Raw genomic sequence first — 14,767 nt, forward strand, 5'->3', positions numbered from 1 at the left:
ATTGAGGCCACCTATGCAGCATCAATAGTAAAAGATAGGATGTTAAAATGCTAAAAAAAATAAAAAAATCGGGGTATATTTACCTTCCAGCGTCCCGCGCTGCATTCCCAGGCCTCAGCGTTCCCAGTAATGCTTTGCGAGACCTGTGATGACGTAGTCTCGTGTTGCTATAGCGATCTTGCGAGACCACGTCATCACTGGACCGTGCCGCAAGGCATTACTGGGAACGCTTAGGCCGGGAATGCAGCGCGGGACGTCGGAAGGTAAATATACCCCGATTTTTTTATTCTTTTTTTTACAGGGGTATGGTGCCCAGGGCCTGGAGGACAGTCTCCTCTCCTCCACACCGTGGGTACCAACCGCACATGAGACGCTTAACTTCCCGCATGGTGGGCATAGCCACATGCGGGAAGTAAGCGATTCTCATGCATTCCTATGGGTGCGGAATCGCGGCAATTCTTTGCGATTCCGCACAAAAGAATGAGCATGCTGCGATTTTTTCCGCGATGCGATTCCGCCGCGGAAAAAAGCGCAGCATTAGCACAGCATGTGCGGAATGCCATAGGAATGCATGGGGGGCGTTCTGTACGCGATTTTTAAACGTTTTCGCTGTGTTTTCGCTCCAAAAATCGCGGCAAAAACGCTTAAAAATCGCTACGTGGGCACACAGCCTAAAAGTATTTTTCTTTCACTTTTGGCATGCTTCAAAAGCCTCCATGGGAGACTAGAAGCTGCCATAGCTTGATCGGCTCTGCTACATAGAGGTGATGCTCGGATCACCGCTGTAGCAGAATTACTGCATTGCTATGAGCGCCGACCACAGGGTGGTGCTCATAGCAATCCAGCATCAACAACCATAGAGGTCTCAAGGAGACTTCTGTGTAACGATCAACGTGTGACTGGACACAGCGCCTCCAGCAGGGCGAATTTATGACACACGTGACCCTGGATACAGCGCCTCCAGCGGGGCGAATTTAAATAATACTGGGATGTGCAGCCGGATACACCGCCTCCAGCTGGCGAATTTAAAAAGTACACGTAAAACTGGATACAGCGCCTCCAGCTGGCGAATTTAAATACTAAGGGGAAACACAGGAACAATTACAGTGGTGGGCCCTGTAATAGGAAATCGGGACGTGGAGACCTCCTAAGCTCCCCTGAGGCAACGTCCCTGCACTCCTTACGTTCCCTATACAGGCTCTGCACCTGTCGCCGCACGCGAACCTTATGCCCTGACTCGCCCTGAACCTAGTCCCTCGCTAGGGCATTGGCCGGTGCGGAAACTAATCCCACCACTGCACTAGATCACACAAGGAAAGTCACAAACAGGGAAAATAGAAAACTTAGCTCTCTCTGTGCAAATGCTCCAGCACAGAGTCCAGCAACCGACTGCAGCCTTCCTCCTGAATAGCTGCCACCAAGTTCAGTCAGCGCTGCAAAGAACTTCCTTCTGAGACTCAGATTGAGCTGAGCAATCTCTCCAGCTCCTTCCACCACCAAGGTTGGTTGCAAATGAACAACTATCACCAACAATGATTGCATACCCTGAGACTCATTTATAAAGCCTAACACCTGATTTATAATTACAAATTAAACCTAACACTAAGGTGCGATACCATTCCCCACCACCGGGCAACTTAAAATGAAAGACACCACGTGTGATAATTCCAATGGCCACCGGGGGCAATCACGTCACACTTTGCACTTGACAAAGTAAAAAAAATTCACTTTGTCCAATTTAAAACTGTCAGATCATGACACTCTGGTTGTTACGCCGATGAACTGATGACCCCCAATCACATGACGGGGGTCAGCGATGAGTGCATTTCTGGCCGGATGTCCGGAAGCGCTTGTTAAATGCCGCTGTCAGAGTTTGACAGCGGCTTTTAACTAGCTAATAGGCGCGGATGGATTGTGATTCCACCCGCGCCTATTGCGGGCACATGTCAGCTGTTCAATACAGCTGACATATCCCGTCTTTGCTGCCCAACACTTGTAAGGAATGTGCACCATGCTTCACTATTGCCTGGAGACAGTCATCATTATACCACTCAATTTTGTTAATTGATCAAATTAAACTATTAACATCTCTGTTTTTAAAGCTTTTTTACTCTACGCCACTTTTTCCACACCTACCTAAAATCTTTGCACAGTACCATATATAGCTTCAGCTGCAACAACTCAAGTTTTCTTTGCCCGTACTGAAACAGTGTGCAACTTTCCATTGAATGGCACAATTGAACACCAACACCGTAGAGAAGGCATTTTTACAGGTTATAATGGATAACTGAAAAGTTGTGTAGAAAAAAGACCCCTTAAAATATTCATATTCTAACATCCTGATGATCTTAGTAGAAATCTATGATCTGGGAGATAATCAATATTATCCGCATAATATGCTAAATCCAACCAACTGTGTTGTTTAATGGTCTGTTTAGTGGTATCTAAACTTTTTTGAGTATGAATGACTTCTTTACACTTTGCATGCTACATTGAACTCCACACTCTAATATTGTCTCCAATGGCCTCTTTATTATATTTAAAGATTCCAAACTGAATGGAGACGTGGCCAAAGCAGCGTTGGCAAATGAAGACTGTCCTCACATAGACCAGACAATAACGCCCGATGAGGGTCTGTCCTTTACACAGTCTAGCACTCGGGAGAAAGGTGGACCCTACTTTCTCCTTTCACCCGAGGAGTATCCAAGCCCGCCTGATGGAGGAGTAAGAAAGGGTATGTAGATGAGTTTTATAAGAGAAACTTGCAAGTAGCCAGGGATTATGTGGTGTTAGTTGAGACAAAGGGTATAGACACTTCATGTTGTATACTGTCACTTCAAGTCTTCCATTGTCCAATTGTTAGTGCATGATTGACTTGAAAATGATGCACTCATACACCGAGAACTAGCCCACTATGTGGCTGTGCCCAGACTGTTACATCATGTGACCCCATTGTACCCAGTTCGATAGATCATGTGGCTCCAATGTGCCCAGTGCAATATTTCATGTATCTCCCCAGTCCGATATTTCAAGTGGCCCCAATGTGCCCAATCCAAAAGTCCATTAGGCCCCTGTGTGCTCAGTCAAATAGTTCATGTGGTTTCAGTGTCCAAAGTCCGATACTTCATGTGGCATTATTGTGCCCAGTCTAATACTTAATGTGTTTTCAAATGTGTCCAGTTCACAAGATTCAGTGACTCCAATGTGCCCACTCCGATAGTTCCAGTGACGCCAATGTGCCCAATCCGATAGTAACAGTGACTGCAATATGCCCAATTTGATATTCAGTGACTCAAATATGCCCATTCTGATAGTTCCAGTGACTCCAATGTATAGTACAGTGGCCTCAGCTGGCCCAGTCCAATAGCAGTGGACCCAGAGTGCCCATGTCGTTAGTTCCAATGGACTCAGAGTGCCCAGTCCAATAGTTCTAGTGGCCCTAGAGTGCCCCGTCCACTAGTTCCTGTGGATCCAGAATGCCCAGTCCAGTAGGTCAAGTGGCCCCAGAGTGCCCACTCCAATAGTTACAGTGACCCCAAAGTGCCCAGTCCAATAGTTCTAGTGGCCCCAGAGTGCCCAGTCCAATAGTTCTAGTGGCCCCAGAGTGCCCACTCCAATAGTTACAGTGACCCCAGAGTGCCCAGTCCAATAGTTCCAGTGGATCCAGAGTGCCCAGTCCAATAGTTCCAGTAGCCCCAGAGTGCCCCATCCACTAGTTCAAGTGGATCCAGAATGCCCAGTCCAATAGTTCTAGTGGCCCCAGAGTGCTCACTCCAATAGTTCCAGTGACCCCAGAGTGCCCAGTCCAATAGTTCCAGTGGATCCAGAGTGCCCAGTCCAATAGTTCCAGTAGCCCCAGAGTGCCCCGTCCACTAGTTCAAGTGGATCCAGAATGCCCAGTCCAATAGTTCTAGTGGCCCCAGAGTGCCCACTCCAATAGTTACAGTGACCCCAGAGTGCCCAGTCCAATAGTTCAAGTGGATCCAGAGTGCCCAGTCCAATAGTTCCAGTAGCCCCAGAGTGCCCCGTCCACTAGTTCAAGTGGATCCAGAATGCCCAGTCCAATAGTTCTAGTGGCCCCAGAGTGCCCACTCCAATAGTTACAGTGACCCCAGAGTGCCCAGTCCAATAGTTCAAGTGGATACAGAGTGCCCAGTCCAATAGTTCCAGTAGTCCCAGAGTGCCCCGTCCACTAGTTCCAGTAGATCCAGACTGCCCAGTCCAGTAGGTCAAGTGGCCCCAGAGTGCCCACTCCAATAGTTACAGTGACCCCAAAGTGCCCAGTCCAATAGTTCTAGTGGCCCCAGAGTGCCCAGTCCAATAGTTCCAGTGGCTCCAGAGTGCCCAGTACAATAGTTCTAGTGGCCCCAGAGTGCCCAGTCCAATAGTTCCAGTGGCCCCAGAGTGCCCAGTCCAATAGTTCCAGTAGCCCCAGAGTGCCCCGTCCACTAGTTCAAGTGGATCCAGAATGCCCAGTCCAATAGTTCCAGTGGCTCCAGAGTGCCCAGTACAATAGTTCTAGTGGCCCCAGAGCGCCCCGTCCAATAGTTCCAGTGGATCCAGAGTGCCCAGTCCAATAGTTCTAGTGGCACCAGAGTGCCCCGTCCAATAGTTCTAGTGGCCCCAGAGTGCCCCGTCCAATAATTCTAGTGGCCCCAGAGTGCCCAGTCCAATAGTTCCAGTGGCTCCAGAGTGCCCAGTACAATAGTTCTAGTGGCCCCAGAGTGCCCAGTCCAATAGTTCCAGTGGCCCCAGAGTGCCCAGTCCAATAGTTCCAGTAGCCCCAGAGTGCCCCGTCCACTAGTTCAAGTGGATCCAGAATGCCCAGTCCAATAGTTCTAGTGGCCCCAGAGTGCTCACTCCAATAGTTCCAGTGACCCCAGAGAGCCCAGTCCAATAGTTCCAGTGGATCCACAGAGTGCCCAGTCCAATAGTTCCAGTAGCCCCAGAGTGCCCCGTCCACTAGTTCAAGTGGATCCAGAATGCCCAGTCCAATAGTTCCAGTAGCCCCAGAGTGCCCCGTCCACTAGTTCAAGTGGATCCAGAATGCACAGTCCAATAGTTCTAGTGGCCCCAGAGTGCCCACTCCAATAGTTACAGTGACCCCAGAGTGCCCAGTCCAATAGTTCAAGTGCATCCAGAGTGCCCAGTCCAATAGTTCCAGTAGCCCCAGAGTGCCCCGTCCACTAGTTCAAGTGGATCCAGAATGCCCAGTCCAATAGTTCTAGTGGCCCCAGAGTGCCCACTCCAATAGTTACAGTGACCCCAGAGTGCCCAGTCCAATAGTTCAAGTGGATCCAGAGTGCCCAGTCCAATAGTTCCAGTAGTCCCAGAGTGCCCCGTCCACTAGTTCCAGTAGATCCAGACTGCCCAGTCCAGTAGGTCAAGTGGCCCCAGAGTGCCCACTCCAATAGTTACAGTGACCCCAAAGTGCCCAGTCCAATAGTTCTAGTGGCCCCAGAGTGCCCAGTCCAATAGTTCCAGTGGCTCCAGAGTGCCCAGTACAATAGTTCTAGTGGCCCCAGAGCGCCCCGTCCAATAGTTCCAGTGGATCCAGAGTGCCTAGTCCAATAGTTCTAGTGGCACCAGAGTGCCCCGTCCAATAGTTCTAGTGGCCCCAGAGTGCCCCGTCCAATAATTCTAGTGGCCCCAGAGCGCCCCGTCCAATAGTTCCAGTGGATCCAGAGTGCCCAGTCCAATAGTTCTAGTGGCACCAGAGTGCCCAGTCCAATAGTGCTAGTGGCCCCAGAGTGCCCCGTCCAATAATTCTAGTGGCCCCAGAGTGCCCCGTCCAATAGTTCCAGTGTACCCGGTTCTATAGAACCAGTGGCTTCATTGTGCCCAGTCCAATTATTTCAGTGACTGGGAAGCTTCTGACTTATCCGAATGCTGGTTCTGTATAGACCTATGACTGTTATACATGACATCTAGGGCTTTTGTCTCCTCACACTGTTCCCTAGTATTGATTGGGTCTGATAATATTCAGGGCAGACCTCTGCTGCCCATACATGAAAGCATCCACACAGTAATGAGATTATTGCTGCTCGTCTCTAGTGTCTGCTACATTACATGCAATGTGTAGGAACAAGCTTATCCAGAAAGAAAATGGAAGTCTGCTTGATAAAAAAGATTTCTGCTGCTTATTGGCCCATTAGACGTATGTGAATCCATAGTTATTGTTATCATAATCTGAATTCATTGTCTGCCAACTTGTTCCCTCTGCATGTGTAAAAGACAGAAAATGGATGCATGCTATGTCTGCAGCTGCAAGAAGTGGGTGGTATCACTATGGCAACAGGAGGAATTGGTGCGAGTGTGCAAATACTGCACTCCGTCCCTAAATTACATCTCTGAGGCAGCTCATGCTATGTAGACCACAGGTAACAGCTGCAGATGTCAATTATTCCAATTCTTAGCAAACTATCTGGTGGTGTGAGCCGTGCAGATGACAGTGGAGCATGAAGGCTGCCTGCCACATGTATAAGGCCAGTAGTAATCAGAGCTCTACGATGGTTTCCCTAAAAAATGCTGGAAATTATACCAATGCATGAGTAGGAAACAATCAGCTGTAAGGTTGAAAATGAGGCATTAAGTTAATCTAGGAACAGACACTGTAGTGTGTGCCATGGTTTAGAACCCTCTGTGACCTCTCATCTTGTCATCTCTCCATAGTTTGGCTCTGCTGGATTTTGTTGCCAAGTGATACAACTCTCAGCATGTACAGTGCATGGGAATCCCGCTGAATTGGCTACGCTGTTGACTTCACTCTTAGTCCATTCAACTTTATGATCCACTGCTGCACTTTACATTTCATCTTCCAAATGAAGGTTGTAAAAGTGGTGGCCATCAGTCCTAAGAAAATTTGCCTCCAGTGGGGTCATCCCCACTCACTGCCTCTCCCATTCATCTGATAGCATGGATCAGTAGCAGAGAATGGTCTAATCTTTGTAATCATTTCCTTTACGATCCCGCTCCCGGCAGTAGCATCACGGTGCCACTGGTAGGCCAAAAGATGAAGGAAAGTGGGCAGCACACTATTCTGCCAGTCCTTATGCTGCATGGTCTCGGTATAGGACAACCACATAGAGTTGTGTCTTGCTACTTGATGCTTTTCTCTTGGCTGAAATTGGATCTCATTGGCTGCTGTCATTTTATGGAAAAACATGGAGACAAAGAAAGAATCGTTTTTTCTCAGGATGTAATTTGAGCCATAAGATCCCTTCAAGAGTCTGAGCAAGTAGGATGATTTGATGCATGACCACCTATTAAAGCAGAAAGCAAAGTTCATCTGCATGGAAATACTAAGTTCCATTGGAGAAGAAAATGGCTGCCTCTGCATGTAGCTCTTCTACTTTTTTTTTTTACTTTGCTCTTTCTAAAGTGATCAACAAGCTTGAATTTTAAAGGCCATGGAGAAGTCTTAAGTCTTCATTGTATTCTTTACAGGCATATTTTTGCAAAGAGCATCGTGTCATTGCTAGATATGCAAATAGAGGCAGCTATGGTGGCTTGGGCGGATGCTCAGGAAAGGAGCGCCTCATTGTGCTCACCTGGACAGATCCTCTGCACATGGACAAACATCAACATCAGTCAACGGTTCCTCTCCACAGCCTCTGCTGCCAAAACCTGAAGCTCCACAGTAAACTATTTCTATACTTATTTAGCATGATTTGCATGATGTATAAAATGTGAAGACACAGAGGATTCTGTTCAGACATAAATGCATTTATTTCTCTTACAAACATGTAGCAAAATGTGAACATTTGAATCTGTACTTTCATTGCTCGGGGGATGATTTTTTGTGCATAGACTGACAGTTTGTAATAAGAAGTGCACTCTGCAGCCATCGGTCACATTGGCCAGATCCACGCACTGTATAACATCGCTCCATGGGCAGCTACAACTTTGACTTGTGCATAGTTGGATTGGATTTTTCTCTTTTCATTGGCATGTATGTGACCATGGAGCCTGTATCTGATCTGATAACATGTGGCCTGTAATGACTATCCATAAGAGATCTCTTGTATGTTATCAGTATATATGTAACATGGTGGTAATCCCTAATGGTCTGTTTTACTAAATCATCAAAATTGATATCAAACATAGAATGAGGTATTTTAATGCTGTTACTTGCAATATTAAATCAGGAAACATTTGTCAAAGTATGAACTGACCTGTATTGTGTGTAAAATTCTACATTTTCAGCAAAGATGCATGCATATGTTATGCAAAAACAAACTTGCATGAAATAAATTTTCTATCGTAATTTCACCTGCCTGATGTGTTGAAAATGATGTTGGAGACAGCCACTAGTACAATAATAATAATAATAATAATAATAATCTTTATTTATATAGCGCCAACATATTCCGCAGCGCTTTACAGTTTAACAGCTCCCAAAACACAAGTCATAAGTAACAACTATAACAATAGAATCATAGAATCATAGAATCGTAGAGTTGGAAGGGACCTCCTGGGCCATCTGGTCCAACCCCCTGCTCAAAGCAGGATTCGCTAAATCATCCCAGTCAGATGTCTGTCCAGCCTCTGTTTGAAGACTTCCATTGAAGGAGAACTCACCACTTCTCGTGGCAGCCTGTTCCACTCATTGATCACTCTAACTGTCAAAAAGTTTTTTCTAATATCTAATCTGTGTCTCTTCCCATTCAGTTTCATCCCATTGCTTCTAGTCTTTCCTTGTGCAAATGAGAATAAAGTTGATCCTTCTACAATGTGACATCCCTTTAGATATTTGTAGACAGCTATTAAGTCTCCTCTCAGTCTTCTCTTTTGCAAACTAAACATTCCCAAATCCTGCAACCTTTCCTCATAAGACAGGGTTTGCAGACCGGTCACCATTCTGGTCGCTCTTTTCTGAACTTGCTCCAGTTTGTTGATGTCTTTTTTAAAATGTGGTGCCCAAAACTGGACACAATATTCCAGATGAGGTCTGACCAAAGAGGAGTAGAGGGAAATAATGACTTCACGTGATCTAGACTGTATGCTTCTGTTAATACATCCTAGAATTGCATTTGCCTTTTTTGCTGCTGCATCACACTGTTGACTCATATTCAGTCTGTGATCTATTAGTATACCCAAGTCTTTTTCACATGTGCTGTCACTTAGCCCTATTCCTCCCATTCTATATATGCTTTTTTCATTTTTATTGCCCAGATGTAGTACTTTGCATTTCTCCCTGTTAAAAACCATTCTGTTAGTTGCTGCCCACTTCTCCAGTTTATTTAAATCTTCTTGAATCCTCTCTCTCTCTTCTCTAGTATTAGCTATCCCTCCTAGCTTTGTGTCATCAGCAAATTTAATCAGTTTACCCTCAATTCCTTCATCTAAATCGTTGATAAAGATGTTGAACAATACAGGGCCCAGGACAGAGCCCTGTGGTACCCCACTTGAGACATTCTTCCAACTGGATGTGCAGCCATTTACGACCACTCTTTGGGTCCGATCACTAAGCCAGTTATGAATCCACCTAACAGTTGCCTTGTCCATTCCATACTTAGTCATACTTAGTCAATACAATACAATAATTAAAGCAGAATAGACGACCCTGTTCATGAGAGCTTACAATCTACAATGAGGTGGGGGAGATACAAAGTACAGGTGTGTATTTACAATGATGTTCCAGCCATCTTGAGGGAGTGAAGGATGGATAGCGATAGTGAATGGGCTACACACGCACACTTACACATAGAATGACTTAGATTAGTGAACGTGATAGGCCGCTCTGCACAAATGCTTTTTGAGGGAACGCCTAAGGGTGCGGATTGGGGTGCGGATTCATCCGCGCAGATTTTGTAAAATCCGCAGATGAAACCGCAGGTCAAAAGACCTGCAGATTGCTCTGCGGTTTTGCCCTGCGGTTTTTCATCTCCTCAATGGAGGAGATGGCAAACCGCAGCAGAATCCGCAGAAAGAATTGACATGTCAATTCTTTCTGCGGATTGAAAACCGAAGATAATCCGCGCCGAAAATTCCGTACCGTCTGCACTGCGGTTTTTGATTCCCATAGGGAATCATGGTACTGTACACCGCAGCAAAAACTGCTGCGGGTCCGCAGTGGCCAAATCCGCTGCGGAACCACAGCAAAATCCGCAGCATGTGCACACACCCTCAAACTTTGCAAATTGTGGATAGTCCTAATTTCTTGGGCTAGAGCATTCCAGAGGATTGGAGCAGCACGGGAGAAGTCTTGGAGTCGGGAGTGGGAGGTACGGATTAGAGCAGAGGTTAGTCGAAAGTCATTTGCAGAGCGCAGCGGTCAGTTAGGCAAATAGACAGAAATGATGGAGGAGATGTAGGGGGGTGCTGCACTGTGGAGAGCTTTTTGGGTGAGATCAAGTACTTTGAATTGGATCCTATAATGAATGGGCAGCCAATGTAAGGACTGGCGAAGAGCGGACGCGTCCGAGTACCGATTACCCAGATGGATGACCCTGGCTGCTGCATTAAGTATGGACTGGAGAAAGGAAAGTCGAGTAACGGGGAGACCAATTAAGAGAGCATTGCAGTAATCCAGGCGGGAGTGGAACAATGCGACAGTAAGGGTTTTTGCTGTTTCCATGGTGAGAAAAGGGCGTATTTTAGAGATCTTCTTTAGGTGTAAGCGGAAAGAGCAGGCAAGAGATTGTATATGGGATGTAAAGTAGAGATTGGTGTCAAACATATCACCCAGACAGCGTGCCTGCTGCCGGGGTGTTATTATGGTGCCACCCACGGAGAAGGAAATGTCAGATTTAGGGAGGTTAGTAGACAGCAGGAGCAGAAGTTCCGTTTTTGAGAGGTTGAGTTTCAAATTAGAGAGCGGACATGATGTTGGAGACTGACTGCGGACAGAAAGTCACTGGCGTTCTGTTGTACAGTGGGGGTAAGGTCGGGGGATGATGTGTATAGTTGTGTGTCCTCAGCATAAAGATGGTACTGAAAGCCAAATCTGATGGTCTGTCCAATTGGGGCCGTGTAGAGAAAGAGAAGTGGGCCAAGAACTAAGCCCTGAGGTACCCCTACAGTGAGAAGAGGAAATGATGTGGATCCAGCAAACAAAACACTGAAGGAGCGGTCAGAAAGATAGGAAGAGAACCAGGAGAGAGCAGTGTCCTTAATGCCTAGTGACTGGAGCCTAGAGAGTAGGAGACGGTGGTCAACAGTGTGGAAAGCTGCAGAAAGGTCGAGAAGGATGAGCAGAAAGTGGTCACTGTTACGGTTTGCTGTCAGATCATTAGTAACTTCGATGAGTGCAGTTTCAGTCGAATGTAGGGGGCGGACGTTGCACTGTGAATGGTCTAGGAGGGAGTAAGTGGAGAGGTAATGGGTAAGGCGGGAGTGGACTAGGTGCTTCAAGAGTTTAGAGATGAAGGGGAGATTGGAGACAGGTCTGTAGCTGTTTGTGCAAGATGGATCGAGACCGGGTTTCCTATGTAATGGAGTAACGATAGAGTGTTTGAAGGAGGATGGGAAAATGCCCGAGGAGAGGGAGAGATTAAAGATTGTAGTTAGGTGAGTTGTGACGACTGGAGAGAGAGACTGGTCGGAGATGTGAGGGAATGGGGTAGGGACTGCATGTAGTCAGGCGAGAAGAAGAGAGGAGTTTGGATACTTCTATGATGGGATCAAATGTGGAAAGTGAGCCAGGGGAAATGCAGGGAGAGATGGGAGTCATAGCACTTGGTGGTTGAGAGCGGATTTCCTGGCGGATATTATCTATTTTTTCTATAAAGTGGGAGGCCAGGTCATCAGCACAAATGTTTGTGATAGGGGCTTGTGCTTTTGGCCTGAGGAGAGAGTGAAAAGTGTCAAAGTTTCTTGGGGTTGTTGGCTAGTGATGAGATCAGGGTGGTGAAGTAGGTCTGTTTGGCTAGGTGAAAGGCAGAGTTTTAGGTTCTTAATATAAATTTGAAGTGGATGAAGGTCTTCTGGTGTGCGGGTTTTTCTCCATAGGCGTTCAGCACTCCTAGAGCATCGCTGGAGAAGTCGAGTTTGTGATCTGAGCCAGGGCTGTTTTACTCTGTTTGGAGGTTCTGAGGGTGAGGGGTGCTACTTGGTCCAAGGTTATTCTAACAGTGTCGTTGTAGTGATGAACAGCCAGATCAGGACAGGAAAACGATTAGATTGGGGACAGTGATGAGTGTAAGGAGTCTGAAAGTGTCTGAGGGTTAATGGCTTGTAGATTTCTGAATGTGTGGTAGGTAGATTTGTGCAGGGGTGGGCGAGGATTTGGAAGCATGAAGGAGAGAATGTTGTGGTCAGAGAGAGGAAGCGGTGAGTTGAATGATCTGATTATCAATAGGATATATTGCAGCAGAAAAGACAGCCCGCAGAGGAGGGGAGTTGTACCATTCAGGCTGCTTGCTAACATTGAATTGAGTGAAATACATGCAGGGTGGATCAGTTCATAAGCAGAATGATCTGATTACTTGTGTGAAGAGAGAAAGAGAGAAGATGGATGTTAATTCTTTGCAATGGAATAACTGCCTTTTGCTTGATGCTTAGCTAATGCGATGCTTTGCTGAATGTGTGCGACCCAACACATGCCCGTCAATAACCCAATTTAGCAAGGTGGTTTTTTTTATCATATTACGCGCTATAGGTTCCATTCTACTGATGAGAACAATCAGGCTGGAATGTGTTCATCAACTCTCCACATGAGTAAGAAGCAGAAGAATGTCTTAAAACTATTTATTTATTTCAATATTAAAAAAACACCTACCCAGTGAAAGCAACTGGTTAAATATCAAAATCAAAACATAGACCAAAAAAATCTACACAACCTGCAATAATCCTAATCCTGAACCTGTCTGGCAGTGGAGGTTGGCACCCTGAGAGAACGATTTTTTTGGCGCCCCCACTCAACGAGGACTATCCCTCACTTCCCTGTAAAACCCTACCAAGGCAGGTGGGAAAACAATATAGATGAACGAAAGAGATGAAACAAATTAAGTAACTTCCCAGGCAGCTGTTTGATATAAACAATCCCCTGCAGGTATTCTGTAGATCATACAGATATAATAGCAGTAACTATTTATAAAACATTGATCATCTGGCCCTATGACAACTCCTCTGAAGAGATACTTTTGTTAGATACATACTTATCCTGGCCTATAACATGAGCATATGCTCAGGGATTCAATTCACCATATATATACAAAATTTCAGTGAATATAATAAAGAGTAGACTTATCCTAGACAGGATGTGTCAAAACGCATTTCCCCGTTGTCACGGTTCATCAGGAGGCCTGATTGATGCTAGCGACGCCAAAGATATAGGATGCCATGATGAATAAGTAGCATGCCCGAAGGTCAAAAAAGGTGGATTTAAATAACCACCATTGGATAAAGTCATCACAGTGGACTCTGCCAATGATCGGCGGTTGTAACGAATGGAAGCGGAGGCAGAGATGGTGAAGTTCACATTCGTTTTTATTTTTTAAGTGGAACCTCGGGGCCACGGTCCGGGGGGCTCCGAAGGGGGCGTGACTAGTGAGCCCCGGGCACCCGTAGTAAAGCCCCTCAGGCAGGGCCAGAATGGAATACCCGGAGGACACAGGTGCTACCTCCAGTTAGACCCCGAACACGTGGCAGCTGTCCCAGCGGGACCAAAAGGGATAGCAAAAGTTACAGCAGAGTCCGTAATGCGCTGGGTCCTGGATCCGGTTAGTTGGTAAGGAGTCGGTTCCAGTGACCTTCACACAGTCCTTGGACTCGGATGGCTGTAGGTGGAACGGGATGGCTTAGGCCCAGATGGTTGCTGATATAACTAGGTAACACAGGATACTGATATGCTGTGGAAACAGAGAGCATTAGACAATGCACAGAGACTGCAGATGCAGCGCAGACAGGTTAGCATGAGAACCGGATGTAGCAATGATAGATACTCGTTGCTCCGGCGCTCTCCCTATGGAGGAGAGGCCAGAAATAGCAGCCAGTGAGCTGCCATTGGTTAATTGTATTTTTTTAATAATGTGCGCCGCCCCTTTAAGAAGGCAAGAGAGCGGGCGGGCATGCCCTAATAGTCTTAGCTACAGATCTCCTCACAGGACGCCAGGAGGGGGAGGCAGGAGGGAGGACAGAATGCTGAGCAGCAGCCTGAGAGGCTCGAGGTGAGTGCCCAGAACGGAAAGCAGCGGCAGGCCTGGACGCAGCGCCAGGACGGGGGCCAGGTGTAACAGTGACAGACCTGGGCGCAGCACCAGGACGGGGACCGGGTGTAACAGTATCCCCCTCCTTACACCCCCTCTTCTTCAAGCCTGAGTAGAACCGTTTAAGGAGGAGAGGAGCCTGAAAGTTCTCCCTAGGCTCCCAAGATCTCTCCTCATGACCAAAACTCTTCCAGTCCACCAGGTAGTAGGTTTTACCCCTTACTTTTTTACGGCCAGGATATGTTTTACCTCAAAAACATCATCCTCCGAGACAGGGTCAGGAGTGGTACCAGGATCCTTAAAGAAGGGACTCAAAACTACTGGTTTGAGGAGAGAAACATGAAAGGAGTTAGGCACACGTAGAGAAGTGGGCAACTTCAGTTTGTACGAGACTGGATTGATCTGTCTCAAGATCTCAAACGGTCCGATGAACCGGGGACCCAATTTGTAGGATGGCATCTTTAACCGGATGTACTTAGAAGAGAGCCATACCTTGTCTCCGGGGCGAAAGATAGGTGCATCCAAACGTCTCTTGTTCGCATACCTTTTCATACGCTGGGAGGCTTTCTCCAGAGCAGTTTTGGTATCCCTCCAGACCCTAGAGAAATCTTTGGAGA

The 14,767-nt window shown here is 46.7% G+C and overlaps 1 protein-coding gene across 4 annotated transcripts in view; it reads left to right on the plus strand.

The window, feature by feature from the left end:
• KCNC1 (potassium voltage-gated channel subfamily C member 1) overlaps window positions 1–8,271 on the plus strand; it is a 206,368-nt gene extending 198,097 nt beyond the window's left edge. For 2 of the 4 annotated variants that reach the window (XM_073564689.1, XM_073564692.1), the window contains 2 exons: window positions 2,546–2,734; window positions 6,673–8,271. In XM_073564689.1, the coding sequence (XP_073420790.1) occupies window positions 2,546–2,734; window positions 6,673–6,743 (260 nt within the window). In that variant the 3' untranslated portion in view covers window positions 6,744–8,271. The remainder of the gene's footprint in view (window positions 1–2,545; window positions 2,735–6,672) is intronic. The other 2 variants (XM_073564690.1, XM_073564691.1) reach the window with 2 other exon arrangements.
• The last annotated feature ends 6,496 nt before the right edge of the window (window positions 8,272–14,767 follow it).

The sequence above is a fragment of the Dendrobates tinctorius genome, unplaced genomic scaffold, assembly GCF_039654945.1.
Source record: "Dendrobates tinctorius isolate UK_male_01 unplaced genomic scaffold, ASM3965494v1 ptg000473l, whole genome shotgun sequence".
Taxonomy (NCBI): domain Eukaryota; kingdom Metazoa; phylum Chordata; class Amphibia; order Anura; family Dendrobatidae; genus Dendrobates; species Dendrobates tinctorius.